Source organism: Balaenoptera musculus, chromosome 2 (genome assembly GCF_009873245.2).
Source record: "Balaenoptera musculus isolate JJ_BM4_2016_0621 chromosome 2, mBalMus1.pri.v3, whole genome shotgun sequence".
NCBI lineage: Eukaryota > Metazoa > Chordata > Mammalia > Artiodactyla > Balaenopteridae > Balaenoptera > Balaenoptera musculus.
This window is the reverse complement of record NC_045786.1, coordinates 18858526-18886007: the sequence shown is the minus strand read 5'-3', so window position 1 is coordinate 18886007 and position 27482 is coordinate 18858526. Positions and strand designations below refer to the sequence as shown.

The 27482-nt window shown below is 35.9% G+C and overlaps 1 protein-coding gene across 3 annotated transcripts; it reads left to right on the top strand.

Moving 5' to 3' along the window:
* The first annotated feature begins 19 nt into the window (after positions 1-19).
* Positions 20-27482, top strand: LOC118890355 (protein adenylyltransferase SelO-like). 3 transcript variants are annotated; one of them, XM_036843106.1, is made up of 19 exons: positions 23-562; positions 3868-3986; positions 4606-4734; positions 5976-6040; positions 6125-6181; positions 6273-6371; positions 6560-6627; positions 9115-9202; positions 11458-11527; positions 12286-12358; positions 13824-13907; positions 14710-14839; positions 18014-18058; positions 18171-18252; positions 18354-18446; positions 20352-20431; positions 21253-21296; positions 24390-24469; positions 27191-27482. In XM_036843106.1, the coding sequence occupies exons 1-19, from the start codon at positions 223-225 to the stop codon at positions 27311-27313; spliced, it is 1869 nt and encodes a 622-aa protein (XP_036699001.1). In that variant the 5' UTR covers positions 23-222; the 3' UTR covers positions 27314-27482. The 3 variants fall into 3 exon arrangements, with proteins under 3 accessions (XP_036699003.1, XP_036699001.1, XP_036699004.1); XM_036843108.1 differs by lacking the exon at positions 18354-18446 and having other exon boundaries at positions 20-562; positions 27191-27471; XM_036843109.1 differs by lacking the exon at positions 3868-3986 and having other exon boundaries at positions 476-562; positions 27191-27471.

Below are 27482 nucleotides of genomic sequence, written 5' to 3'. Positions count from 1 at the left end.
AGCCCCACCCCTTCTCGTTCCGCCCGAGGGCGCTTCCCGCCCGGGAAGGGGAGGAGCGGCCGCAGAGGGCTGAACGGCGGTGGGGTGGCTGGACTCCCTCGTAACCCCGCCCGCCCGCCCGCCCGCCGGCCGCTGGCTCGGGAGAAACCAGCGTGATCTTCCTCCTGGGGAGCGGCCTCCCCCGACCCCGCCCAGCCGGTGCCTCCAGCAGTCTCCGCAAAAATGCACCCCTGGCCGACCAGCTGTCATCTAGAAATGCCACAGGGCGCCCGACGAACAATCACGAACTTTCCTTCTGCGTATTTAGGCAGAAGTAGGACGCGAAGCATCGGGTTCCCGTTTTGCTGCCTAATCCGGAGGCTCCAGTTTCCGCGGCTGCTTCTCTTGGGTGTTACCTGCCACGCCGTCGTCTGCTCCTTATGGCGACCTGGCCTTGAAGGAAGTGCCAGCCTTTTGCATCTTTACAGTAACAAGTCAAACCCCGAGCAGGGCTATTGTGAAAGAGAAGTTAGATTAGCCTCGTCTCTCGACTTTTGGACGCTCTCCTCTGAAAACCTTATAGGTATATTGTGGCCTAGTTTGGCAATCTTGCTCATATCTGGATATGTGAGTCCCGCTCGTGGGTGTACTGAGCTGTGCGAAGTTGTTTAATATTTGGTAATGTTGAACCTACTTGTAACCAGCCCAGGGAATACTGGAGAATGGACAGGATTAATGCCCGATAAGGGTTAGAAAGACCTTTCCTTAATTCTGTGGCCAGATCTACTCTTCTCATGGTAATGAGAGGCTGTCTTTATAACAGAAGTCGTGATATAATTAATCATTCAGTACATGCGTATAAACGCACAAAGCCTATCAGAGAAGGTGTAAGCATTGGGGATTCAGAAATAGAAGATACTTAACTCTGTCCTCAAAAAATTCACTCTTATGAGAAAATAGACCAGCAAACAGGCAACTGTGATTCTCTGATATTTTTTCTTGTTCTTCTGACTCATGCATTTTGCATTAAAGAATGCAAGTACCCGTATAGCTGAGCACATTTTTACATTTATCTTCAAAATTTTTTAACTGAATAAAAGCATATAATAAAGAAGTTTTTAAAAATGTCAGTTTTATTGAGGTTTTTTCCCCCCAATTTTGAAGAATATTATATAAAAGATGTCAGGTGCTTTACAAATTAAGGTTGTTAATATGCACCTGTGGCTTATCTTGATCTAGGTTTATGTATTAAGAAATAGCCACAGGTGGAGTTGGCCAAAATAGAGTGTTGCAGTAAACACTTGTACTTGCAACAATCCTGTGACTTAGAATATTTTCATTTGCCCTTTTTTTTATAGGTAGAGAAACAGATATAGAGGAATTAAGTGTCTTGCCCAAGCTCACATAGTTGGTAGATAGAGCACTACACAATTCTGTTATGCCATTTTCATTTAGAAATTGTTTACCCAGATTAAAACAATAACCTGGCTCTTAAAAAGATGTAATTTGGCAAGGCTAAGTAGGGAAGGCAGATAAAATTTGTGAAGGCCTCCACCATTATAGCTAAACTTCCCATGAACAATAACCCACCAACAGGACATGCAGAATACAAAGTAGTTCCTTTGACCCAATTAGGCCAAGCATGAGTCTAGAAAGTTAAAACATTGTCTAAGCTGTGCAAGTAATTGCCAACAGACTCATCTTGTGCACAGTCTAGAAATGGCTGGGCCTTTTAGACTGCACTTATAAAAATGAAACAACTGGTAACACTGATAAAAATGGAATAAGTGTACAGTTGAAACATTTTCAAAGTTATTTTAATATTGGAGAATTTGCTACACTCAAAGACATTTTATTTCCATAATGATGATACTGTTGGAAACATTAGGTAGGACCAGGTTTTACAGCCAAGGAGAGATTATATACAAAATATAACCATATATTGTTTCATAGTACTGCATAGAAACATCTCATCCTGATGTTATTAGATAACTGAGAAATGAATTATCAATGTAACTCTGGTAAGAACATTTATTGAGAGAAGAGTTGCACTGAAAGGTTAGCAATTTTTGTGCATTTCATATTCTTAGACCAAACTGAATTCTGAAGAATTGAAATAATACCCTTATTTCTATTACCGATTTCTCTGAAATGTTAAGGTAAAGGGTTAACATGCATTTGGAATTTTCTCTGGGGTCTTAGTCTATGACTGATTAGTTCGCTAAATGTAACAAGGGTGAGGATTGGGTACCTCTGAAGCAATTAGTCTTTTTTTGTTCCATGGCCAGTGATCACAGGTGTTAGCTGATCAGCTACCTTGCCAAAATGTGAGTCAGTCAGTACAAAAAAATAAGTATTAGTGAAACATTATATACTGCCCATGCTCTACTAGAGCATCATAAAAGATAATGCATTAATTATATAATTTAGTCTATTTCCACACAGAGGCTCTCCTAAAAGAGAAGAAAATACACTATTGGATCATCTACTCCTAATCATAGTCAGGTTTTCTTGATGGATACTAAAATCTGTTTTTTTGGTTGACTACCCATTTGTTCCCCCATGATGCTGCCTTATTCACCCTGTACTTAGGGGAAAGTGTAAGGAGCTAAATCTGACCCACATTTGCCTGTTTTTTACTCATATGGAGAAGATATAAGAATTCTCTTGTTTCTATTATTATAACTGACATTTAGTTCACCTAGGCTTGGGTGGAATAAATAGGAGTTATTCCAAACAATTGAACAAATTGACCTGATGCCACCTTTCTCCACTGATTCAAAATATTGTTTTCATTATATAGGGAATTCTTAACATTACTTTGGACTGTTTCTGTGCTTTTTATGGAGTCCCATTGATTTTTGCATCTATTTTGGGGATAGCAATATTTTTAGTTATTTTTACACTTTTTAAAATGATAAGGAAGCTCCCATTTCTGTTATTAAAAAAAGTATTTTCTCAGATTTACACTTTGTTTCTTTAAAAAAAGAATCCTACTACGATTTTTGATTGGATTTCCATTATGTTTAGTAAATAATTTGGTGACAGTGACATCCTGATAATATCTCTATCCAGAAACATAGGTTTTTGTGTCCCTTGTTTTAGTAATACACCTATCCTCTTCTATTTTTTGTTTTAATTTGTTTGGATTAGGAAAACATTAAGATTTTAAGAATTATACTTAAAAGTAAACATTTTCTGAGTATCTAAAGCATGCCCAAAACTCTTTTTTTTCTCTACAGCTTTTTAAATAAAGTACATGGGCTTTAGTGCATGGACTTCATGAAATATAGTTTATCTCTTTAGAGGCAATTTTTAGAATTCTAGCCCTGCAAACAGGCATGTATCAAATGTTTTGAAGTTTCTGATGGGATTGGAAGCAGTTTTGTACATTTAGTAAAACATCTGTTGCCTGGTTTAGAGTTATTTATGTATGTATCTGTTTCCTTCAATTAATTATGATTTTTCTGAAGGGCAGAAAGAATGTGATTAAGTGCCAAATATTTTTTGGTTGGATCTACTGGATTGGCCAGTACTGTAATTCTGATACTGTAATGCAGCTCACCTCATTTTATTCATATATTCTTATTCATAAATACATTGCACATGCTATTGGTCTCCCATAAGTGAAAATCTTTGAAGACAGGGTATGTGTCTTGTTTTAAACTTTTTTCATCTCCCATCTTCTTGGACAGTTTAATATACTGTAATATATGAATATTGAATAGATATGGTTGAAAATAAGTCTTTAAATAACAAAGTATGAACAAAATAGTAGTTTAAGTTGATTTTCTTAAAGAACTGTAGGCTTTCTAAGGACTATTAATGCTGTATATGCAACAAATGAGAACATTAAGAAGGGTTGTTGTTGTTGTTTTTTTTTATCAGCTGTGTTGCCAATTGATCCTGTTAAAGAAAATTATGTGCGTAAAGTGAAAAACTGTGTTTTTTCAATTGCCTTCCCCACTCCTTTCAAATCAAGAGTACATCTTGTAGCAGTTTCAAAGGTTAGGCTTTACTTTTTCACAACGCTTAACTCACTATAACTTTTGTCTAAAAAACTAGTAATATTTTTTTCAGAGTTAAATTGTTAACCTATTGATAAATGATTATCTTTGTGCTTAAAATTTATAACTTGGAGAATGTCATTCTTAGAAGTCACTTTTTGATACTTATTCCTGGAGCCTAGTACTCAGTCTCATTTTAAAGTTATCTTACAAGGAAAACACACTTTTGTGGAAAAAAGGGGTAAATGAGTTAAATTCTTAGAAAGGGGCTCCAATAACAAATTCTAAATTATTCTCTCATGATATAGATGAATTTGGGATAACAATAGGACATTTACTTTTTTCTAGTTCCTTTAAAGAATATGTACTAGGAAGAATATTATTTTACCATGCATAATAAGAAAGCCATAAAAATTTTAGAACTATCTAATAGACCTAATTTTCCCAAGTAGCTTAAATAATCCTAGAAAGTATGGTACATCTCTTCTGAGAAAATATTCATGTAATTTTGGAAGAAGTTTATTCTTTTAATTTTCTTTTTTTCCATAAAGTTTATTTTCTCAAAAACTATTAAAGGATTACTTAAGTTTCTAAGAAGATTTTTCTTTTCCTGCCTCAGCAAGTGCTAGAAGATATTTTGGACCTTGATTTATCTGTCTCAGAAACAGATGATTTTATCCAGCTTGTAAGTGGTGAAAAGATAGTACTTGGATCCATTCCATTGGCTCACAGATATGGGGGCCACCAGGTAAGAGTAGCACCAATATCACTTCCTTATGCAAATATAAACAGCTGGCAGAAATGCTATCCTATTGAAGAAGTTATTTTGCATTAATTTCTAATATTAGTGTATTGAGACTTCAAGAAGATGTTTCTAGAAGAATATGTCGTATATAGATTAGCTGATGTGATTTCTTATGATAAAGCTAGGGCATAAGTTTCTCTAATGGAATTGAGAAAACTGGGGCAGCACAATATAACATTTCTGTGAATTATTGCTAGAGAACTCATTCAGTGGAGTTTTGGCAAGAGATTTAGGCAAAGTCAGGCCGCACAATGAGTCAATATAAAAGCCTCAGAACGACAAATAGAATATAATTTTGCCAGGATAGCTGTAGAACATTTTTAGAACTGCTAGAAATTAAGTCAGGATTAATTGGGGATGTTATACATGCTGAAGCAATTAAGAAGGCACCTTCTAGAAATACAGCAAGATGTTGAAGCAAGTTCAATATGTGGAATCTGATTTTTAAAAAAGGAGAGGAAACACAGAACCAATTGTTGAAATTGCTGTGACTTTCTTGTGAGTTAAAGATTAATTGATTAATTTAAGAGAATAGAGTGATGTTTAACTTAGCAAGTAATTGTTGGCAATAATAATAATTACCATCTTTTGAGCACTTGGGTGTGTTGGACACAGTGCACGGCATTTTGCATATATTAACATTCATTCTTACAACAATCTGGCAAGGGTTTTCCCATTTTACAGAAGTGAAAGGTCAGTCTCAGTGAGATTAAGTAACTCAAACAAATTTCCACAGCTAGTAAGTGGCACAGCTGGGAGCTGAACAACCACAAACAAATTTTAACAGAAAAGTTTGGAAACAGTTAATCATGTACATTCAAAAGCAATTTTTTCAGGTACAGTACGCTCCTGATTTTATATTGTATATGTATAGTATAGGCAAATTTTCTACTAATAAATCATTCCTAGTTCCTATTCTGGAATTAAATAGATCAGTTCTCAGTATTCTACACCTAACGAGCTTGAGCTCAGCTATAAGATGATGAAGAAATTATATGTCTTAAATTTATGTTTTTTAAATGAATTTCAGTTATGTCTTATGGATTGAATTTTATTTTCACCTTTATTCAGGTTGTTGATTGTTATAATCTTAAAAATGCACTATTCCATTTTCAATTTTGACAAAGTAACTTTGATTATAAATTACAATAAAAGCTTTAAAGGTTAATAATTTTCCCTTTTAGTTTGGGATATGGGCAGATCAGCTCGGGGATGGAAGAGCCCATCTTATTGGAATTTACATGAACAGGTACTACATGTTTTCTTGTATAATAGCTTTTCTGCTAAATATTAACACAAATCTGCTAATATTTAGGTTTTTTTTTTTTTAAAGGCAGGGTGAAAAGTGGGAGCTCCAATTAAAAGGCTCAGGAAAGACCCCATACTCCCGGTACTTCTTTTTTTTTTTTTTTAGTCATCTAAGTAAAAATTGATGCTATCTTAATTATAACTGAAAGTCTTTTTTATCATATTACCCATAGAAATGGCGACGGCAGAGCTGTGCTTCGTTCCTCCGTGAGAGAATTTTTGTGTAGTGAGGCCATGCACTATCTCAGAATTCCCACTAGCAGAGCTGCAAGGTAATTCCTCTTCCCTTGAAGCTAACTTTCAGGACTGCATCATGTTATCTCCAGAAATGTGTCAGTCAAGTGAGCAGATAAACCCCCAATAGCATGATTTCTCATCGTTTCTTATAGTTTGTTACTTCTTGATAGCTTGCTAGCAGTCAAAGTACAATATAACTTTGTTTGATTCTCTTACCTTTCAGTCTGGTTGTAAGTGATGATGCAGTATGGAGAGATCAGTTCTACAATGGAAACGCTGTGAAAGAACGAGGTAATAACAGTTCTTAGAACATTTACATAAAATTAGACTAAGTTCTTCAGGAACAACAGAAAATTGGGCATCTTTGCAGTCTTCTTAAAACATGACCTGTGGATCTTCATGATGTAATTTCAGTGTTATGATATTATAATAGAATATCCTTTCCCACACCCTTACATCACTAATCCATCCTCTTCTAACAACAAACTTCTGGGAAGTTAACCTGGGAAGTTTATGAACAGCCAGCAAAATATTATAAGGCCAGTGCATGAACATTCATATACTTCCTTCCCAGGAGACCCCCTCAGACCTTACCTCAGATCCTGATTGCTCTTACTTCATGTTTACTTCCAATAAGTTCGGTTAACTTTTCCTTCAGCTTTTAGTAGGTCAGAAATAAATTAGAAAGGGGATGAGAAAGTGCCATAGAGCAGTGAAAAAGGAAGAGCGAGAGAAGCTTGACTCTGAATCTCTGGAGAGGCAGGAGACCTGAAAGTCAATAATAAACATATTTAACTACTCAAAATGCAGAGTTATTGAGAACCGCTGACAGCCCTACATGCTTTATTGGGCCCCTTGGACATCACTGTGTTACGGGCCAGCGTTTTTACTGATGTTTATAGTGATTCACCAAGAGAACATTTTATGTTCTTCATACTTTGGGAAAAATATGTTTTGATAAGGTTGTCGTAATAATCCCCCTAGAGTATTCATGTTTAAAGGAATTAAAGGTTATTTATCTTTAAGGCATCTCTCTCCTCTTTAATATTATCTGGATAAAATGCATACTATTACTGCACATGGGGCTTTAACAGCTATTTAGGTCTTTTTGTTTATGGTGATTGGAAATGAGATTCCAATCACAGACTGTTAATATGATGGGCACAACACTACTTTTATGTCTATGATGTATATATTGTTAATCTGAATTTGTTTTTGGCCACGCCTCACAGCTTGTGGGTTCAATCCCGACCAGGACCAGGTCGGGATTGAACCCAGGCCCTCAGCAGTGAAAGGGCAGAGTCCTAACCACTGGACTACCAGGGAATTCCCTGTTAATCTGAATTTTGAATTAGATGGTTCAGAAACCAAACTTAACGGTTTCAAATTATCTCAAGTATTTCTCCTTTTTAGGCCATTCATAGAATTTCCACATCTAAGTCATATACAGATATTTTGATTGTGCTTTTCCCTAATATTTGCCCAGCAGCCACTGTAGGAAAAGAGCTGGACAGGCAAAAAGAATATGTGAAACCTCTAACTGGCTCTTTGGGAATTGATTTGTGACTTTGGACAAGTCACATTTTTCCCCCTGTTTCTCCAACTAAAATGAGGGGCTAGATGAGATGACACCTTCTATGTCTTTCAGGACTGACATTCATTGATTCAATGGCTATTCATAAAGTAAACATTCAGAATCATCTATTGAGCTCTTATATTTTTTTCTAAGTGAGTATATTTTTATTGCTAAAAAAAAAAACACATGAAAATAAATGTTCAGATTACTAGCGTGAATGAGTCCTGACTATATGGATAACTTAGTCAACCCAGAAAATACTAATTAGCCCTTTTCTGTGCATACCACTGGACTCATCTCGGGGGGTCCAGGAGTAATAAGTATATACCGTGGTCTTAAGAAACTCAGTCTTCATAGACACTAAACACATGGAGCAAATGAATAATAAATAATCTGAGGTTAGGAAAAGGGCAATCCGGTTAGCTTTATGGAGGAAGTGGGAATTGACCTTGAGCACAAGATTAGAAAGTTGGCAAGGATTTCAGTATGGGGAGAAGAGGGGGTGGGGCAGGGAGAAGTGCACAAAGGCCCAGAGGTAGCAGCGAGTATGGTGTTTCATTGAAGGACAGCACCAGCAGAGCAGCAGCTTTGTCATCTGGGATAGACCGCACCTTGACATGGAAACACATGTCAGTACAGCATTCCTTATAAGAAAAAAGCATGAATTCATTTACTAATTGTATTACTAATGTCTACGATCAGAACAGAAGGTGGAAATAGAAGGCTACAAACACAAACACAAAATGCAGAGATTCACTGTATTTCTTCAGCGTATTCATAAGTTAGAACATATGCAAATTTTTAAAATTGAAGTTAATTTCCAATTAGTTACACAAATGGAAGTCATGTACAGGGACTGTGCCATAGAAATATTCCACTAATTCTATGTTTCAGGGTGAGGTACAGGGAAAAGGTCACAACTGAGGAGACAGTGGGAGGCTAACAGTTTAACCAAGTAGCATTTCACTAGGTTGGGGCCTCAGTATTTCTGAAGGTGTTGTGGTTCCTCACATTCTAACTGATTCAGGCGTAAAGAAAGACAGAAAAATCCTTGACCCTTTCTAGGATGTAAATTAATTGTTTTTCTGATAAATCCACTATATTCTTTTTTATTGAAGTAATTTCATTTTAAAGAAAAGCATATTATGCTGTGTTTGCATAGTTTAAAATAGTTCATGCTAAAATAAATGTTTCTTTTTCAGGTGCAGTAGTGCTGCGTGTTGCAAAATCATGGTTTAGAATTGGATCGTTAGAAATTTTGGCTCATTATGGTGAATTGGATTTACTAAGGTTAGAAAACCATTTTTTTCAGTGGTAGAAGACAATTGAAAGAAATTCTTATTTATGTGCTGTGAAGTTACAATATTTTTGGTTTTCTTGTAAGTAAAACCCAAACTTTCAATTAATAGATATTTTCAACACTTGCTGTGTGCCTAACATCGTGTGGGTTTCTATGAGGCTGAAAAAGAAGGGTTTAGACCCAGTAGACCCTTTTCTCAAGGAATGCTTTTATCTAGTGTGTAACCCAGTTGGAACTGAGGGCCTCCGTGCTACCCAGACACCTGGGTGGAAGTGACTCAAACTCCCCAATTCTGCAATTCCCTTCCAAGTTCTGGGTTTCCCAGGATGCGTCCTCTGTCTCATATGTCTTCTTTCCTGGACTCTGGTTTTGACATGTGTGTGATGCCTGTTTCATACTGGGTTGACCCAGACATGAAGCTCAGTCCCTTCAACAGGACAAAAGCAAACAAAGAACAGACTGAAATTGCACAAAGCATTTAAGAACAAATCTTACTGAAGATTTCTTCAGGGAAGACAGATGAATGGTTCCTTCAAAAGAGCAAAAGCTCTTCCCCTTGTGTCATGCAGTATAGCTTCCACCAAACTCTGATGCCTTGGTGCCTGTGGAATCTGCACTCACAAAATTCGTCTTCCTCAAGCCAACTTAGCAGGATGTTTCTTCAAACAAAAACATTTACTCCGGACTTCCCTGGTGGCGCAGTGGTTAAGAATCCGCCAGCCAATGCAGGGGACACAGGTTTGAGCCCTGGTCCGGGAAGATCCCACATGCCACAGAGCAACTAAGCCCGTGTGCCACAACTACTGAGCCTGTGCTCTAGAGCCTGCGAGTCACAACTACTGAGCCCATGTACCACAACTACTGAGGCCCACATGCCTAGAGCCCATGCTCCGCAACAAGAAAAGCCACTGCAGTGAGAAGCCTGCACACCACAACAAAGAGCAGCCCCCGCTCATCGCAACTAGAGAAAACCGGCGCTCAGCAACAAAGTCCCAATGCAGCCAAAAATAAATAAATTAAAAACAAAATTTACTCCTTTAAGAGGAATTCTGTTTCCATTTGTTAAGAGCATACAATTCTAAAAAGCCATTAGAATATATAAGAAAAAAATTCTCTTAGACAAACCAGAATCATTTGGAATATGAATCCTATACTGTAGGTATCAGCTTAGTAAATCCAGATACCTGGTCCACGGAGAGAATGGGGAAAGGGAAGTGAACGCGCAGAGCAGAGAAATTGTCACCATTGTCATGACCGTTCTCTGAGTCTTTTTAGCAAATGTTTACTGAACTCAGGGTCATCCCAGCTTGTTGAGAGAGAGGTCTCCTCTCACTGGGCATTTTCACTTCTCATTTGTTTTTTTTGGGTCACTTCTGCTCAGATTCACTATGTCACTGAAATTGTTCTATCTGGTGGTCATAGTTCAGTTATATTTCACTTATCTCTATGACATTTGATGTATATTGGTGAGCACTTTATCCTTAAAATGACTGGACTGGCTAACATGACTATGTATGTATTCCTTTTTGTTTCCCAAGTACCTGAAACAATTCTCTAATCCACTCTAAACAAACTCACTCCTATTGGACTTTAATAATTCCCAAGTCATATCTATAACCCCCAGTTATTTTCAGGATTCTGTCTCATCCAATTTAATAAACACTAGTATCAATAGTTACTCACTAGAGTAGTCAGTTAAAACAGGGAATTAAACATAGGATACATATACAGCTTAAATATTTTTAACTTCAAACCTTGGCCAATTTATTTGACACCTTATTTGTGAAACCTTACATGACCTTCCACACATAAATAATCATTCCCTGCTCTGTTATCTTTATACTTATTCTATATTTCTATTATTGCATGTATTATATGGTAATGTCATTATTTCTTCAGATGTTCTTCTTCCCTAATAGACTGTGTGCTCTTTAATGTCTGGGTTTGGGTCTTGTCATTCTTTTTCCTAGCACTTGGAGGTTCTCAATGGATGTTTATTGAACTAATCTGAATTTGTAACATAATAAGATGGCATCTAATATGATCTTAGAAACATATTTCCAGTTGTGATTGGTATTGAGGAAATATTTCTCTATGGCTATTTTGGGAGTAAAATCTTATTTTACTTTTTAAAATTATAAGCATGCATCTAATGAATTCATGAATGTCAGGAGTGGATTGAGATGATTGGATACTCAATACTGTATTCTGAGGAACACTGATGCTATCTTCCCTTTATCTCTAGGATGTTGTTAGACTTCATCATACAGGAACACTTCCCCTCAGTAGATGTCAAGGAACCTAACAGATATTTGGTAAGTTTTTTAAAAGAAAGGACAATACTCTGTTTTCTATCATTGGCCGGCCACCATTAGTGGTTACAACTTAGCACTTAAAAAACTAAAGTTAAAAAAGGAAATGTAGAGCATTTTGAACATTTTGTTAAAGAAAGAGACAATGAACCACCTCGTAAACAAGACATAGATAAGGAAGTTGTTCTGTTTGAAAGGTATCTAGAAAAAGAGAACAGGTGCGACTACATCCTGACTATATACATTATTTTTTGAGCAGCATTTGTAACTTGGTCACATACATTGGTTTCTCACATGTTGGATATACAGGTATTTATATAGTAGTAGTTCTAAAATAAATACATACATAATAGGCAAATGTGATTTTCCATTCCTGTGGAAAGTTTTTGATCTTCATTAACTTTTTCTTTCTTTTAACAGCCACAGAGAAGGAAATTCCATTATTTTTCTTGGTGACTCATTTCAAAATTTAATAACGCATTTTGCTTACATTTAATTCCCTGTGCTGAATTCTAATGTTTTTCCTTTTCTTATTGTACATGAAGAAAACCTGGTCATAATACTATGCCTGAGCCTTATATATATTATTTCTGGATCAATAACTCTATGTTCTTCCATTGTTTTCTTACATGTACTACTTTCCATCTCTTTAGTCATCTTTTGGCCCACCTTTGAGAACACCTTTTCATGTTGGAAATCAGAAGATCCTAAAAGAACATATGTTACTGAAAAATCTGAAAATTTTCTAAATTTTATTTTAGGATTTTTTTTCTACTGTGGTGTCTGAGACGGCACAGCTTATTGCCTTGTGGATGTCTGTTGGTTTTGCTCATGGTAAGTTATCTACTGACATTTCATGCTTCTGATGAGAAAGTAGAATTAATTTGTTGAAGCAGAAGACTTCTTTTTTGTGTATTTCAAAATATTCCTGCCAATGAGCAGGAATAACATTTATAATATATGAATTTATTTTTAGCAAGAGAAAAACAATTTTCTCATGTTTAAAATGATTTTGAACGGAACAGGTACACAAAATAGAATAAGCATCCTCGACTTGTTGATGTTGTTACCTGTAAAGCTTTTTAACCTCGTGAGTATATATTATATTAGATCTTTTAAAAGCTTTTTAAAAAAACATTAATCATAAAAGCACTACATGCTTATGGTAAAGAATTTAAAATATACAGAAGTGCATGTGAGTTCTGTTCTCCAGGATAATCATTATTAACCATTTTATCTCAATTCTTCTAGACTTTTTTTCGATGGTATTCATATATCCCCTACAAAAACAGTAGGGCTGGCTTGTGTGTGTCTGAAGCCATTCACTGTGTGGGGTTACATTGGAAGGAATATCTGCCTGAACTAAGAATAACTGTCTTAAAATAAAAGCAAGTCACCTATGTACTAAGGTCTCTAGATAAATGCCAAAGGGGGATCCCACATTGTAAAACTTCTTGAAATCTGCTTTAATTACATCCTCTCTGGGTCTCACTGGGGCGGGTGGGGTGGTGAGCAGGGAGGTGTGTCAGAGGTTTTGCTATTATGAACTGTGCTGCAGTGACCACCGTGCAGTTATAGCTTTACATTCTCGAAGGTGAGTTTCTGAGGATAAACTCCTGAAAGTGGACGGGCTGGATCCGAGTCTGTATATACACTGAACAAATTGATAAACAGGGTCATCCTGCTCTAAACAAGGTTGGAACTGTCTGCACTGGACACTGTTGCCTCCATGCCCAGCTATCCTATACTGGGCTGGTGTATGCATTCCCTGCCTCTCTCCTGCCTCACACTCCGCCCCCATCCATGACCCGCTCCCCCACCTAGGAGGTCACACTCCCTCCCCACACGGCTGGTGGTCTGCAGCTAAGGACTGTTATGGGGTACATATCCATATTTTTACCTTTTCCCCCTCTCACAACCTTTGAAAATTAATTAATGTTGTTTCTTTAGTAGTCTCAATTCCATTCCAAATAACATATATTTTTAAATAAATGCTAGAAATTCAGGATAAATGAGAGCTTTCATTTCTTGGGCCTTTTGTTCCTGTAGTATTTGACATCTTTGGTTGAGGAGGAAGTGTACAACAAAAGGCTAAATTTAATTTTAAAATACAGTTTTAATATATATTAAGCTATTTGACTTCACCAGTTAAACTTTCAATTGATAATTTAATTTTGTTTCATTTCTAAAACAAATGCATTTTCATGACCTTTCCTATTCTGTATAAATTTTATACAGTTAAAAATGCTTTATTATTTTATTGTCATGTTTTTGGCATCTTTGGTTGTTGTTGTTTTAGGTGTTTGTAATACTGATAACTTCAGTTTGTTATCCATTACAATTGACTATGGTCCATTTGGTTTTATGGAGGCCTATAATCCAGGTATGTATGATTTATATGTATATTCCTTATTTCACTAAGAAAATTATCACTGGTTTATTTTAGATAAACCATTATAGCTAACTCAGTAGTGGGGTGGTAGAAAGAATTGGGTTCATTCATAAAACGGTCATTTTATGTGCTACTCAATCTTCCAGGTGCCACAGGGATACAGTATTGAGTCCTTTGCGGTCTCTGCCCTCAAAAAATGACATATTAGAGAAGACGACATGACGGGAGGAAGGGAATGTGTTGTCAGACAGACATGGGTCTGAGTTCTGGCATCTGATCCTTAATCTGTGCCCTTGGATGAGTAACTTAACCTCCCGCTTTACTAATCTGTAAAAGGATCAGAGCAGGCTTTGTGGGCGACATGCTATCAAGTTGGAGTTTGAAGTACATGTGTGATAACCTGGAAATTCTTGTAGGTTAGAAATGTATTCCTCTATTAGGCAAATATTCATATTTTTAAAGATTTTCATGTGCATGGGTATTAAGTATTTACATTACTTTGAAGTTAAACGTTTAATGTCAGAAAGATTTTTATCTAATATATATAAATTTATTAAGTTTAAATATAAACTTAAAAATGAAGAAAGAGGGACTTCCCTGCCGGTCCAGTGGTTAAAACTCTGCGCTTCCACTGCAAGGGGCATGGGTTTACTCCCTGGTGGGGGAACTAAGATCCTGTATGCCACGTGGCATGGCCAAATAAATAAATAAGTAAATAATTTTTTTAAGAATGAAGAAACTATCTATTATAATTATCCCCACTGAAAAGCAATAGTATTTTTGCTCTAAACAGATTTTGTACCAAACACATCTGATGATGAAAGAAGATATAAAATAGGAAATCAGGCTAATATTGGAATGTTTAATTTAAACAAGTTGTTACAAGCTCTAAACCCATTACTGGATCCTAGGCAAAAGCAACTGTGAGTAAATCCTAAATCTACTAATTAAATCTGTGTGAAAATATATTTGTATAATGATCATTTTTTGAAAAGCAAGAAACAACATTTTCAAAACCATACTATTTAATCTTTAATAACAAAGGCTTTCAAACTATATATATGTGTGTATATCTATTTTTTGGGGGGGGTACCATTTTGGCTTTTTTCCATAGTTATCAGGATAAAGTGTTTTCCTATTTATTGCTTTTTAGGTGCTGTGAAATCATGGTTTATTTCTTCTTTGATCCAAGGGTTATTTATCACTGTGTTTCTGAATTTCTAAGTAGTTGGGCTTATTTTGTCCATATTTTTATGACCAAAGAACGTGTTTGGTAAAATCTAGTCAAAATGTGTTAGTTTCTTTATGGTCCAACATAATAAATTTTTGTACATATTTCATGATCATATAAAAAATGTGCACAAACATTTTAATATATCAAATTGGGTGTATTGAGTGCATTATTCAAGTCTTTTATAATTCTGTTTATTTTGTATCTATTAGATAAGTTTGATTCATAAGAGAGGTGTATTAAAATCTCCCACTTTAATTGTATTTTTAGCAAGCAATTTTTTCTAATTGTTTTGAATTTGTGCAATATGCCGTTATTGGTAGATGCTGATTTTTTTTCTTATATTTCCTTCAGAAAATGTGCCTTTTGTCCTAATACAGTGACCCCCTTTATCCTGATTAATACTTTTAGCTCTCAATTTCAACTTATCTGATATTAATATTCATGCTTGCTTTTGTTGTATTTGCCTTGGATCTCACTTTATTTTTTTTTATCTTTATCACATTGTTTTAAAGTATGTTTCTTATAAAAGTAAACAAAACATAGCCAGGTTTTAACTCAATGTGATGGTTTCTGATTTAATAGACGTATGTGGGCTTTTCACATCTATTATAGTAATTGATTTATTTTATTCCTTCTGTCTTACATTGTGTTTTATTTTACGTGTTAGTTTCCCCCTATTCTCCTTACCTTTTTATGATTTGAGGAGCTTATCCATTCCTCTCCAACCCCCAACTTTGATTTGGAAACTACTGCATCCCCCAACCCTCACAGTTATCTTGTTTTTCTGCCACTTTCTCTACTGTTATATGAGAACAAGTTTCCAAATATTTTCCCTCACTAAGCTTCTATTTGCCCGTTGTTTTTCCCTCCATCCCAATGAGACCTTTAGAATGCTTTTGTTTTACCTCTAATTACCCAACTGCTACATTTTGCTAAGATAGTTTAATATTTTGAATTTCAGACTGTTAGTAGGTTTTCCCTTGAAGTATCTCTCTTCTATTTTGAGTCTTCGCCCTTAACACTCCACTCCCCTCCCCACATTTCTAGTCATTTTACTGCTTACTAAGATTGTTTTTATTTTATTTTTAAATTCCATCTTGAAGTCTCTGCCTTGATTACTTTCTTAAGTATTTGACTCACATGGGGTATATAGGTGATATACTTTCTGAAATCTTACATAACCATTAATATTTTCATTTTACTCTGATTGAGATGTAGGGTATTAGATAAAGTATGGATTCAGTTGCTTATAACAGAAATCCCAAATAATAGTGGCTTGAACAAGAAGGACATGTATTTTTCTCTCACATAAAAGTATGGTAATTCATGTTGGTAGTTCAGGGCTGGTATGGGGACTCAGTTGTCTGATTCCCAGACTACTTTTAGCTTTCTATGCCACCATCCATTGTCTGTGGCCCTCATGGTCTGAGATGGGACCATCTATCACATCCATATTCTAGGTAGGAGCATGGAGAAGAAAAGAGGCAAGTCCTCAATACTGAAGGACACATTTCAGAATTTGTACACATCACTTCCCTTATTTCGCCTTGGCCAGGACTTAATCATATAGCCATATACATGTAGTGGCCTTGTACTGTATCAACTTAGCTAAACTGGTCCAAAAATGCCCTTCCCTGTATGGTCACGGGTTAGGTTGGCCACAAGAGAAATTGCCAAGATCTGGAAGGCAGAAGAGAAGCAGCAGCGTTTACACCCAGAGGGCTGGTTGGGCACTACTGCAGCTCACACGCCTTGTCAGGGGCTGGATTTGAGCAGAGGCTTGAAGGAGTCACAGGAGCAGCCACAGAGATATGTGGGGGAAGAGGGCTATAGGCAAGGGACTAGCCTGTGCAAAGGCCCTGAGGCAGGAGTGTGTGTGGGTGTTTAAGGAACAGCATGAAGGTCAGGGTAGCTGTAGCAGAATAAGCAAGGGGAAGAGTCGTAGGAGATAAGGTCAGGAAGGTCAGGGGAGTGGAGCTTCAGAGTGTGTTGAGTATCTGTATAATTTAAAATACATTAAGAATGTTAAGAAATAGACAATTTGTTTAAAAATGGGTTTAAGGTTAATAACTCTTTAATTTTTAAATTTTTATGAAGTATTTCACTATTTTCATACATTCAGGCAAATAAAATGTTATTGTATTGGGTGAAGTATCTGTAATGCATTATTTTGGGTCTAAGATAATTTTTAAAATACACCAGGGCTTCCCTGGTAGCACAGTGGTTAAGAATCCGCCTGCCAATGCAGGGGACATGGGTTTGAGCCCTGGTCTGGGAAGATCCCACATGCCGTGGAGCAACTAAGCCCGTGTGCCACAAATACTGAGCCTGCGCTCTAGAGCCCGCATGCCACAACTACTGAAGCTCACGCGCCTAGAGCCTGTGCTCCGCAACAGATAAGCCACCGCAATGAAAAGCCTGCGCACTGCAACGTAGAGTAGCCCCGGCTTGTGGCAACTAGAGAAAGCCGGTGTGCAGCAATGAAGACCCAACACAGCCAAAAATAAATAAGTAAAATAAATACATTTAAAATAAAATAAAATACACCAAAAAAAGCCATTTATATGACTTTTGGTATTATAAAGACATATCAACATTTATCCTATAAGCTAATTGTATATAGTAATATTTCAGGAGTGACCTGATTTGACTTGTACTGTATCCAAATCTTTGAGACAGTACATTTATATTGACAATTTTCTCTAAGATATGATATACAATTAAATCACTAAATCAGAATCAGTAGTATGTAATCGAATGCTATTTAATGTATGAGAAGGTTCACTTTGTTCATGTAAAATGTAATCCAAGAGTGTTAATATTTAATCAAGGTTTAACGGTACTTTCTTTTCTCCCCCTATAGTGCTGCTCAGATTCTTGAGGGGTATCCCATTCTTTACAATACAAGGTTTGTTGTTTGTTTGTTTTAACACATATTAAAGCATCCTGCTTGGTTTGAGGGCACTTCTTAAAACAGTGAGAAATTTAATAACAAATCAAATAGACATTTCTCCTTTTAGATTTAGAGAATTGTTCAAAGCCAAATTGGGATTACTTGGAAAAAGCAAGGGTGATGATGATTTAATTGCATTTCTCTTACATGTGAGTTTATCATTTTATCTTTTTTCCCTGATTAACATTTGAATGACTATTCCGTATATTCTTCAAGAATTGAGGTTGCTAAATGTAAGTATTTTCATTAGCTCATGGAAAAGACAGAAGCTGACTTTACAATGACATTTCGGCAGCTCAGTGAGATCACTCAAAGCCAGTTACAGGAGCTCAGCATTCCTCAGGTATTAATTTGTGACTTTTGGCTTTTTTCTTAACTCAGTTTTCTTTAACAGATTTGTTGAGGCATAATTTACATACCCTAAAATTCTACTCATTTTAAGTGTACAAGTCAATGATTTTTAAATGATTTACAGATTTGTGCAGTTATTGCCACAATTCAATTTTAGAACAGTTCCATCACTCTGAAAAGATCCTTTTTGCCCATTTGCAGTCAATCCCTTTTTACCCCTTGCATCCCCAAGCAACTACTAGTCTACTTTCTGTCTCTTTTCCCTTTCTAGACCTCCCCTGTAAATGGAATCATATGATATGTGGTCTTTTGTGTCTGGCTTCTTCGCTTAGCATATTTTTGAGGTTCACCCATGTTGTAACCTGTATCAGTGGTTCTTTCCTCTTTATTATTTTTAAGATCTTTTAAGTACGTCTTAAAATATTATTATCTCCTTTTTATTACTTTATTACTCCCTTGTATGGATGGACCACATTTTGTTTATCCAGTTACTAGTTGACAGACATTTGGGTCATTCCCACTTTTTGGCTATTGCGAATAAATACTACTATGAACATTCATGTACCGGTTTTTGTGTGAACATATTTTCATTTCTCTTGGGTAAATACTAGGAGTGGAATTGCTGGATTGTTTAGCAAATTTATGTTTAATTTTTTAAGAAACTGCCAAACTGTTACCAAAATGACTGTTCTTAATTCAGTTTTAAGAAAGGTGTTGCCTTTTTATTTCAATAGTAATCTGCTACATTTATGGAATAATATGGGTATTAACCAGAAGACTCCCACTTACAGATTTTTAGAAACATAGCTCTATTTATAAGGTGTAAGCCTTTTATATTGCATTGTTTTTATTATTTTTGAGATGAAAATCTAGCCATATTTTTTAAAATTTCAATTTCTTCATATTTCATGACTTCTGTGTTAACTAAAAAAAATTATTTATATATAAAAACTATTTGTGTATAGTTCTCACAGGTATGTAATAGCCATAAATTACGTTTTTAGGAGTAATTTGAATAAAAGAATGTCTACCTATTCAGCAAGAAATCCAGCAAAATGTTAACCAATAAGCATCTTTGATATAATTTAAAAATTATTAATGAACTATCAGAACTAATTATCATTTAATGTGAGATTTAACATTTAACATTAACTGAGACAAAGTAATGTTAAAGTGATTTGAACGAGTTCTTGACAGATGTTAATATTTAAATTACTGAGTGTTGGGAAAATTTGAGAGAGATCATTACACTTTTAATCATTTTAATAGTTAATTTCTGTGTCTTCTGAATTTCAAACCTTTTTAACTCCCTAACTCTTAACTAGAGCTAATAGCTTATTTGTGTTCCCTTAGCCTTTACGTATATTTCTATAACACTTCTAAAATGGCATTGACTTATTTGTTTACACACTTTCCTTTTTAAAAGCAGGAATTATGTCTTATTAATTTTTTTATCCTTCCCAACTAACATAGTTCCTAGCACATAGTTGACATTCCATAAATATATGTTAAATGAATTAATAGATAACTAAATAAAACACAGTTGCAAATTAAATTTTTAAAGTAAATTATATATTGAGTTTTCCCTATTTAAAGGAAGGGTTTTGATAATGTTCGTATTCACATGTAATGTCTATTTATAAGAACTATGTATATTTTTTACTTCTCTTAAATCATGCCATTACATGGATCTCCATGAATTAGAATTTGAGTTGAAAGCTATATAAAGAAAAGGAAAACATTATTCCTTTTTAGTACTACTTCTACTTGAAATAGAGAACCTTAAGAGAAATCTGGACGTTATAAATTATTGTTAAAGTACCTAATTTAAGGGACATGAAGTTAAAATAAAGTGAACAAATATTAATAAGCAGTCTATTACTGTATATTCTTCTAGCAATTCTGGGCACTGAAAATGATCTCAAAGCACAAACTCTTTCCTGCCTGGGTGTCCCAGTACCTTCTGAGACTGAAGAGGTAAGGTAACCTAACCACTTCTTGAGAAAGCATGTAATGTATTACTTTAGCATCGTCAACCCATCAGATTCCTCACTTCCTTTCCATTTTTCAACATTTCCTTTTTATTCCCGGGAAGTCTGCTCTGGCTGAGGAGTGTCTGGTAACATCTCACCCACGCAGAGAGCACCTTTCTGTTCACCTCAGCTTTGATAATGCCGCTCCCCTGTGTCCTGAGCTCACGTCTCCCAAGCCTGGAAGCTCTGGGGAGAGAGAGAGCTCCCCAGGCTTTCATCCAGTGTCTATAAATTGTCACATCTTATACAATCGTCAGAAGTTACTTTGCTTCGTTAACTGTCACAATGAATCGGAAGCAACAAACATGAAAGAGTAAAGAAACTGTAGGTAGTGGTGGCTGAAGGGAGAGACAGGAAAACCACAGGACGCACAGGAGCAAATAGCCTGTCACAGTTTAATGGCAGCGGAGGGCTATTCATAAAGATGACCCTGAGTAATGAAGAACAAGTTAAATTATTTTCAGAAAACTACGTTTTAAGATAAGGACAGGTGCCAGAGAGTTTAGATTTTTTTTTAGACAAAAGTATTTTTTTAATTGGTAAAAATAAAAGTTTTGGTATTATCTAAAATAACTAAATAAGGTAGTATTTTATATATTGTTTAATCAAACAGTATTTTCTGTCTTCCTTTCAGACACTGATTCAATGTGATTTTTAATTTTTTTTTCAATATTTGTCTTGTGAAATAATTCTCACCCTTTTGGAAAAAAGATATGATTTGGGGAGACAGTGATTAATTCTGTTCTTTGTTCTGTTAATTTTTAGTAACATGAATGATTCAGATTCTGAAAGAAGAAAAAGAATGACAAGTAGGTAATCCTTTTGATTTTTTCAGCTTTAAGGATTATTACATAAAAGCAACAGGAAGTAATTACTGAAAGTAATTACTCCCAGTTTTCAAAACCTGGAAAACTGGAAGTAATTACTTGAGGGAACTGGATTTGTTGTTTTAACTACAAAAACTCTAGATGAGTGTATTTTAGTTGAGTTGAAGTGTCATATATGAGCCTTTCCAATTTCAGATGACTTTTAACTTGATGATGATAGCCCTGCTTTCAATAAGTTTGCATATTGATGTTAAAATAATATGGCCTTAGAAGATGGTGGAGAGACAAGGAAGGTGGTGTGGTTTATGGTGGAAAGAACATGAGTTTTGGAATCTGACAGATGAATCTCATCTTGCCACTTTTTTGCTGTATAATATGAAAGATATTTAACTTTCCAATTTTCAAGACCCTTAGCTATTATAAAATGGGCATATTCTGCAGGGATGTTGTAACGATGAGCAATAATATATGTAAGTTATCTTGTTACAGTGCCTGGGCCATAATACACATCTAGTAAATGGTAGTGCTAAAAATAAATCACCTTTATATACTGCTTTCAGTTTACCATGTGACTTTACACTTGGCTTGGAGAAGAAAAAAAAAGGAAGTTAGTCCTTTTTGCAACATGGGTTCTAAGAAGATCGAAGAAGTTAAGACAGAAGTACTCAAGTCCTGGAGTACTCTTGCTTTACTTAGGACTGCTGTGGAGAGCTAGTGTGTGTCATCAGGGCGGCTGATTCATGTTGATGAAATAAGAGTGATGCTAATATTCCATGTTAAGTTAGAGGATGAGACTGCTTCTTGACTCAGGACACTATTGCAGAAATAAAAGCAAGCTGAGTTTTTACAAGGAAGTGAGTAATCAATCTTTGGGGCTCAGCATGGATTTAGCTGCCAGCCACTTGTGTTCATTGGTGCAATCATACAGAATTTATAGGCCAGCTCAATATGGACAGTATCAGCAATTAAGAGAAAAAAGAAATTGAGAGAAGAAAATGTCGTAGCTGTCTTTAGGATTTGGATTTGTTTGGTTATGACAGGATGGATGAGATGGTAAGATGAAGGACATTTAGTGAATTCAAGGCTGCAGCTTTGAATTATTTTAGAGAAATAATAAATGCTGAACAGTGTTACTCTCAAGGAAAGGAAAACTTAATTTCCACAATGAGCAATGGGAAGAAGTTCCAGACGAGATAAAAAAAAATACAGAATTAGATAACTTCAAAGAATCCTATGAACAGATCTACAGTTTTCTGATTTCAGGTAGTTTGTATATATCAACACATAATTTGATCCAAAGTACTTCTGCTTGCAGCTACAAGTCCCAGCATATTTTAATATTTCGTTGCCAGGTTTCTATAAAGTGTTGGTCAAGTTTGTTAAACTTTTAATTGGGTGACTCCACTCACCCTCTGCCTACGTCGACTGCTTCCACAGTTTCCCTTGCATGTCAGTTTCCTTTTCGTCTAAGGATTACATATATTTATTGTGTATATGTGTTTTTATTTTAAAAGAGTTCTGCATGAATTCTTTAAAATTTGGAAGATGCAAACTTGTAGAAAGAATAAAAAGATTCCCATCACTCAACCACAATCGCTACTCACTTTTCGATGCGTTTATTGCACTTCTAGTCTCTCTTTTTCTGTGTGTATTGATTAGGAGAAAATGTAGTAGTAATCATATTATGGTATAATTTTAGATCCTTCTTTTTTTTCACTAAAAATAAACATTTCCCCTGACTACTTCATTCTTTATAATGTAACATTTTTAATGACTGCATAATATATCTTTGAAAGGGTATGTAATGTTTCACTTAACCAGTCCCCTATTAATAGGCATTTAAGTTGTTTCTAGTTTTCCTTAATATAAATAATGCTTTTTAATGTTTAAATTTGTTCCCATAGACTATATTCCTAGAGTAGAATTACTGGGTCACAGGGCACTTGTATTTTAGATTATCTGTCATGTCTTGGCAGCTCTTTAAAACCAAGTCAAAGTGGAATTTGTATGTTCCCTCCATTCAAGTAACTCAGAAAAATGTTGTTGAGAATCACAAAACAGTGATTTTTGGAGTCCTCTCGGAATTTCTTTCAGGCCGGTGAGGATAAACATCCCTCCTTTCCACCTAGTTGATAAATTATCTTGGAAAAGTCTCATCTCAAATAAAGACATAATTTCTGGAATGTGCCATTATTATAATACTTTTTTTTTTAAGATTTAATTTTATTTATTTTTGGCTGTGTTGGTTTTTCGTTGCTGTGCACAGGCTTTCTCTAGTTGTGGCGAGCAGGGGCTACTCTTCGTTGCGGTGCGAGGGCTTCTCATTGCAGTGGCTTCTCTTGTTGCAGAGCACAGCTCTAGGCATGCAGGCTTCCGTAGTTGTGGCACATGGGCTCAGTAGTTGTGGCTCACAGGCTCTAGAGCACAGGCTCAGTAGTTGTGGCGCACGGGCTTGGTTGCTCCGCGGCATGTGGGATCTTCCCGGACCAGGCATTGAACCCATGTCCTCTGCATTGGCAGGCGGGTTCTCATCCATTGTGCCACCGGGGAAGTCCCTATAATACTTTTTAGTATGAAAAAATGCATGGTTACTATAAAAAATATAAATTTACAAAGAGTTTTGCCTGCATGTAACCTTTCCTATTTGCTCTTGGCAACATCAGCATTAAGCAGTCCTACTGAGTCAGACCTGAATTCTGTGTTTGAAGATGTTAAAAGCAGCAACTTTTTTCCTCCCTTCATTTGGGCTACAGGATGAATCTTCTACTTTCTCCCAGCTTTATAAAATGCTTAGTGAACTGAATATGGTGAAAACCAAATTAATGATGAAACACTGAAAAGAAAAATAAAACATAATATTGCTCATGATGCAAAAAAAAGTTTTTCCTATACCATAAGGTAATAAATACTGTACATTGTTTGTAAACAATCAGAATTGACTGATGCTGATCATTCTTCTCATTTGAGCCTTCCGGCAAAGTTCTTAAAGGTTATCTCATTTCAGTGGTAATTTCACATGGCCTGTGTCGACTTAGTAATTATTGTTCCATGATGAACTTTTCCCTCTTGTTTAAGATGTTAATCCTAGATACGTGCTGAAGAACTGGATGGCAGAATCCGCAGTGCGAAAAGCAGAAAGGAACGATTTTTCAGAGGTAAGTTGGTTGACTTTTCTGGGCTTATTTTTATTAATTTTAAATGTATCATACTTTAAACACCCTGATTTTGTTTGCAGACATGCTAAACCATACCTTTGCCAGCACCAGCTTCCCAGCTTCTCATTACCTGGTCTCTCTTCTTTTTAAATCAGTGAATCATTTTCTCGTATTCCAAAATTTATTATTTAATGTGTTTAAAATTTAAAATATTCATTTGATATCATATCTACATTATTTGAACGTCTGAGGGTCTGGTTCTGCTAGTCATTGTTTATGTTTAGGGATTATGGATTTCAATCTCAGAAATCCAGTGAAGCCTGATTTGAGGGTGCATCTCTCCAGAGGGAATTAGCTTTTGCTTCTACCAGGCATCTATGGCACTAGCAACCTGGGTCCATGAAATGAAATCTTGACATCCGTGACGATGAATGCACTGGATCTACACATATCGGCTTGGATGAATCTCACATATAATGTTTGGCAAAACAAGCAAGTGGCAAAGGAATACATACAATGTGTTACCACCCCAATTTAATTTAAACGTGTAAAATCATGTCTTTAGGGATATATGCATATATAATAAAAGTAACAAAATGAATAAAGATGATACCATCTTTGGACAGTGATTGATTTGCAGTAAGGAGGAAATTCGAGTTAGGGAAGGATATTCAAGGCTTCAACCATATTGGAAGCATTTTGTTTCTGAAGCTGAGTGGAGGATACACAGGTATTTGTCATATTATTCTGCATACCTTCTTCTATGCCTCAAATATTTCCTAATTAATTGTTTAAAAATGCATTGCACACAGTGTATTTCTTAGAAGAGGAATAGCCCCAGCACTCTTGCTGTCACTCTTTTGTCTTGCACTGGAACAGACATTATTGATGATCGCGGCCCCCTTTCTCTCTCAAATGGGTCACAGCCTTAGGACCCTTCTCATCACAGCATGCTGTGTAGTCACTACCAACTGATCAGAGTGGGCACGACAGAGAAACTGTTCTTGCTGTTACTAATTTGCAACTTGCATTAACTTTACATTTCAGTAGTTTAATTAGCCTGACAAATCTAGGTTTTCATTTTAGAAAATAAAATATTTTTAAGTGTAATCTTTTTAGGGTATTAAGGAAAAACAAAGAGAAGGAAGCTAACTCAGTATTTATCTTTAGATAAATTAGTCTAAGCTGGGGAAACTAAAGTGTTTAATAAGATGTTATTGTTGCCTTGTTTCACCTTCCTTCCCTCTCTTTTGTTCCCTCCCTGTTCTCTCCCTTCCCTCAAAATTATATTTGAGTAAGGATTCAGTGCCCACCTTGGGTGGGGAGGTGTCTTCCTAGGTCCAAGTAAACGTTCAGATTCATAAGACTATTACAGGCTGCTTTTGGCCCCCCTTGATTCAGAAAGATACAGGACAGAAACACAGCTTACCAGCAGGGCACCATTAGGTTCCTCCTTTGCAGGAGTTCTTGAAGCATCCACGCAGGCAGGGAGGTACAGCGGTAAAGCTCAGGTGCAGGGGGACACGATCCACACTGGGAAGATGCAGGGGCGGCCCTGGCTGAAAAGCTGCACGTTCCACAGAAACCAGTATCTCTTGTAACAGCTCCATGGGCGTAGTTTGCAACATCCCCACAAGAGACCTGCCTTACACCGTGAGTCCCTACACTAAAGAAAGTCCAGCGCGTTCTCCCAGGCCAAATGCTATTTGTCAGTCATAACCCATGTTGTATGGTGATACAGTGGACATACATATACCACCTTATCAGGTTACCAGGGGAACAGATCCAGAAAGTTAACTAAGGGTTAAATTCTCATGCAGGAAAAGAAAAAGATTTTGTTAAACTTTTAGACCTATAACTCTTTACACATACAACTTGTGTTTACATTCCTGCATCAAACATTTCTTGAGAATTCACTCTCTGTGAGTTGCTGTGGAGAAGTATAAAAATCTATTCAGGGAGCTTTTAAACTAGTAGGTGAGATTAGATAGGTATAATATTTATTATATATACTTTTTAAATTAAGGTATAGTTGAAATATAACATTTTGTTAATTTCAGGTCTACAACATAATGATTTGATATTTGTATATCTTGTGAAATGCTCACCACAATGAGTCTAGTTAACATCTGTCACCATACACAGCTACAATTCTCTTAGCAACTTTCAAATATACATACAGTATTATTAACTATAGTCACCATGCTGTACATTACATCCCCATGACTTAATTATTTTTATAATTGGATGAAAATATACATTTTGATCCTAGAATTATTGCTGAAAGAGGTGTGTTTGTTGATCCCTCAGTTTATACCGTGGGACAAAATTGCAAATGAAGCAGTATGAGTTGGAATCCATGCCCTTGATTTGGAAAGAGAGTAAATCATTGACATTCTTTTATTTTTATAAATATTTTAGAAAATTATAATTCTCTTAATGCTGTGAAGGAATTTAGAAATGATCGGGAAATATATGTATTCTTTGTGACGCTGTACATATCCACTCTCCTGTTTTAGCAAAAAACTACTACTTAAGGAACTTTCTCGGGAACAATAGAAATTTTAAGTGACAGCTATAGTTGAAGTTTTAATGAAACATAAAATGTTTAAACATTTTCATGCACATTTAAAATTTACCTTGTCGTTTCAGAAATATAGAAAATTAGTAAGGGTCCTGAGTAAGATAATCTATATTTATCTACTTTAAATTGTTTACCAGGTCCATCTCCTCCAGCAAGTTCTTCGCCGTCCTTTCCAGAAGCATTCTGCAGCTGAGACAGCAGGCTATTCCTCACCTACCCCTTCCTGGGCCAAAGATCTCAGGGTTAGCTGCTCATCTTAATTTGGGGAAAATCAATTAAGGGATACTTCTATCACCGAACCCAGCATAAGAATAATCTGTTTGACAAATTCTTAATGACCACCTACATTTTCTTGACAATCCTGCATTTCATAATAATGGTTATATATAAAAATATTTTTTAACCAAATAAAGTGGACTTATTCTCTGG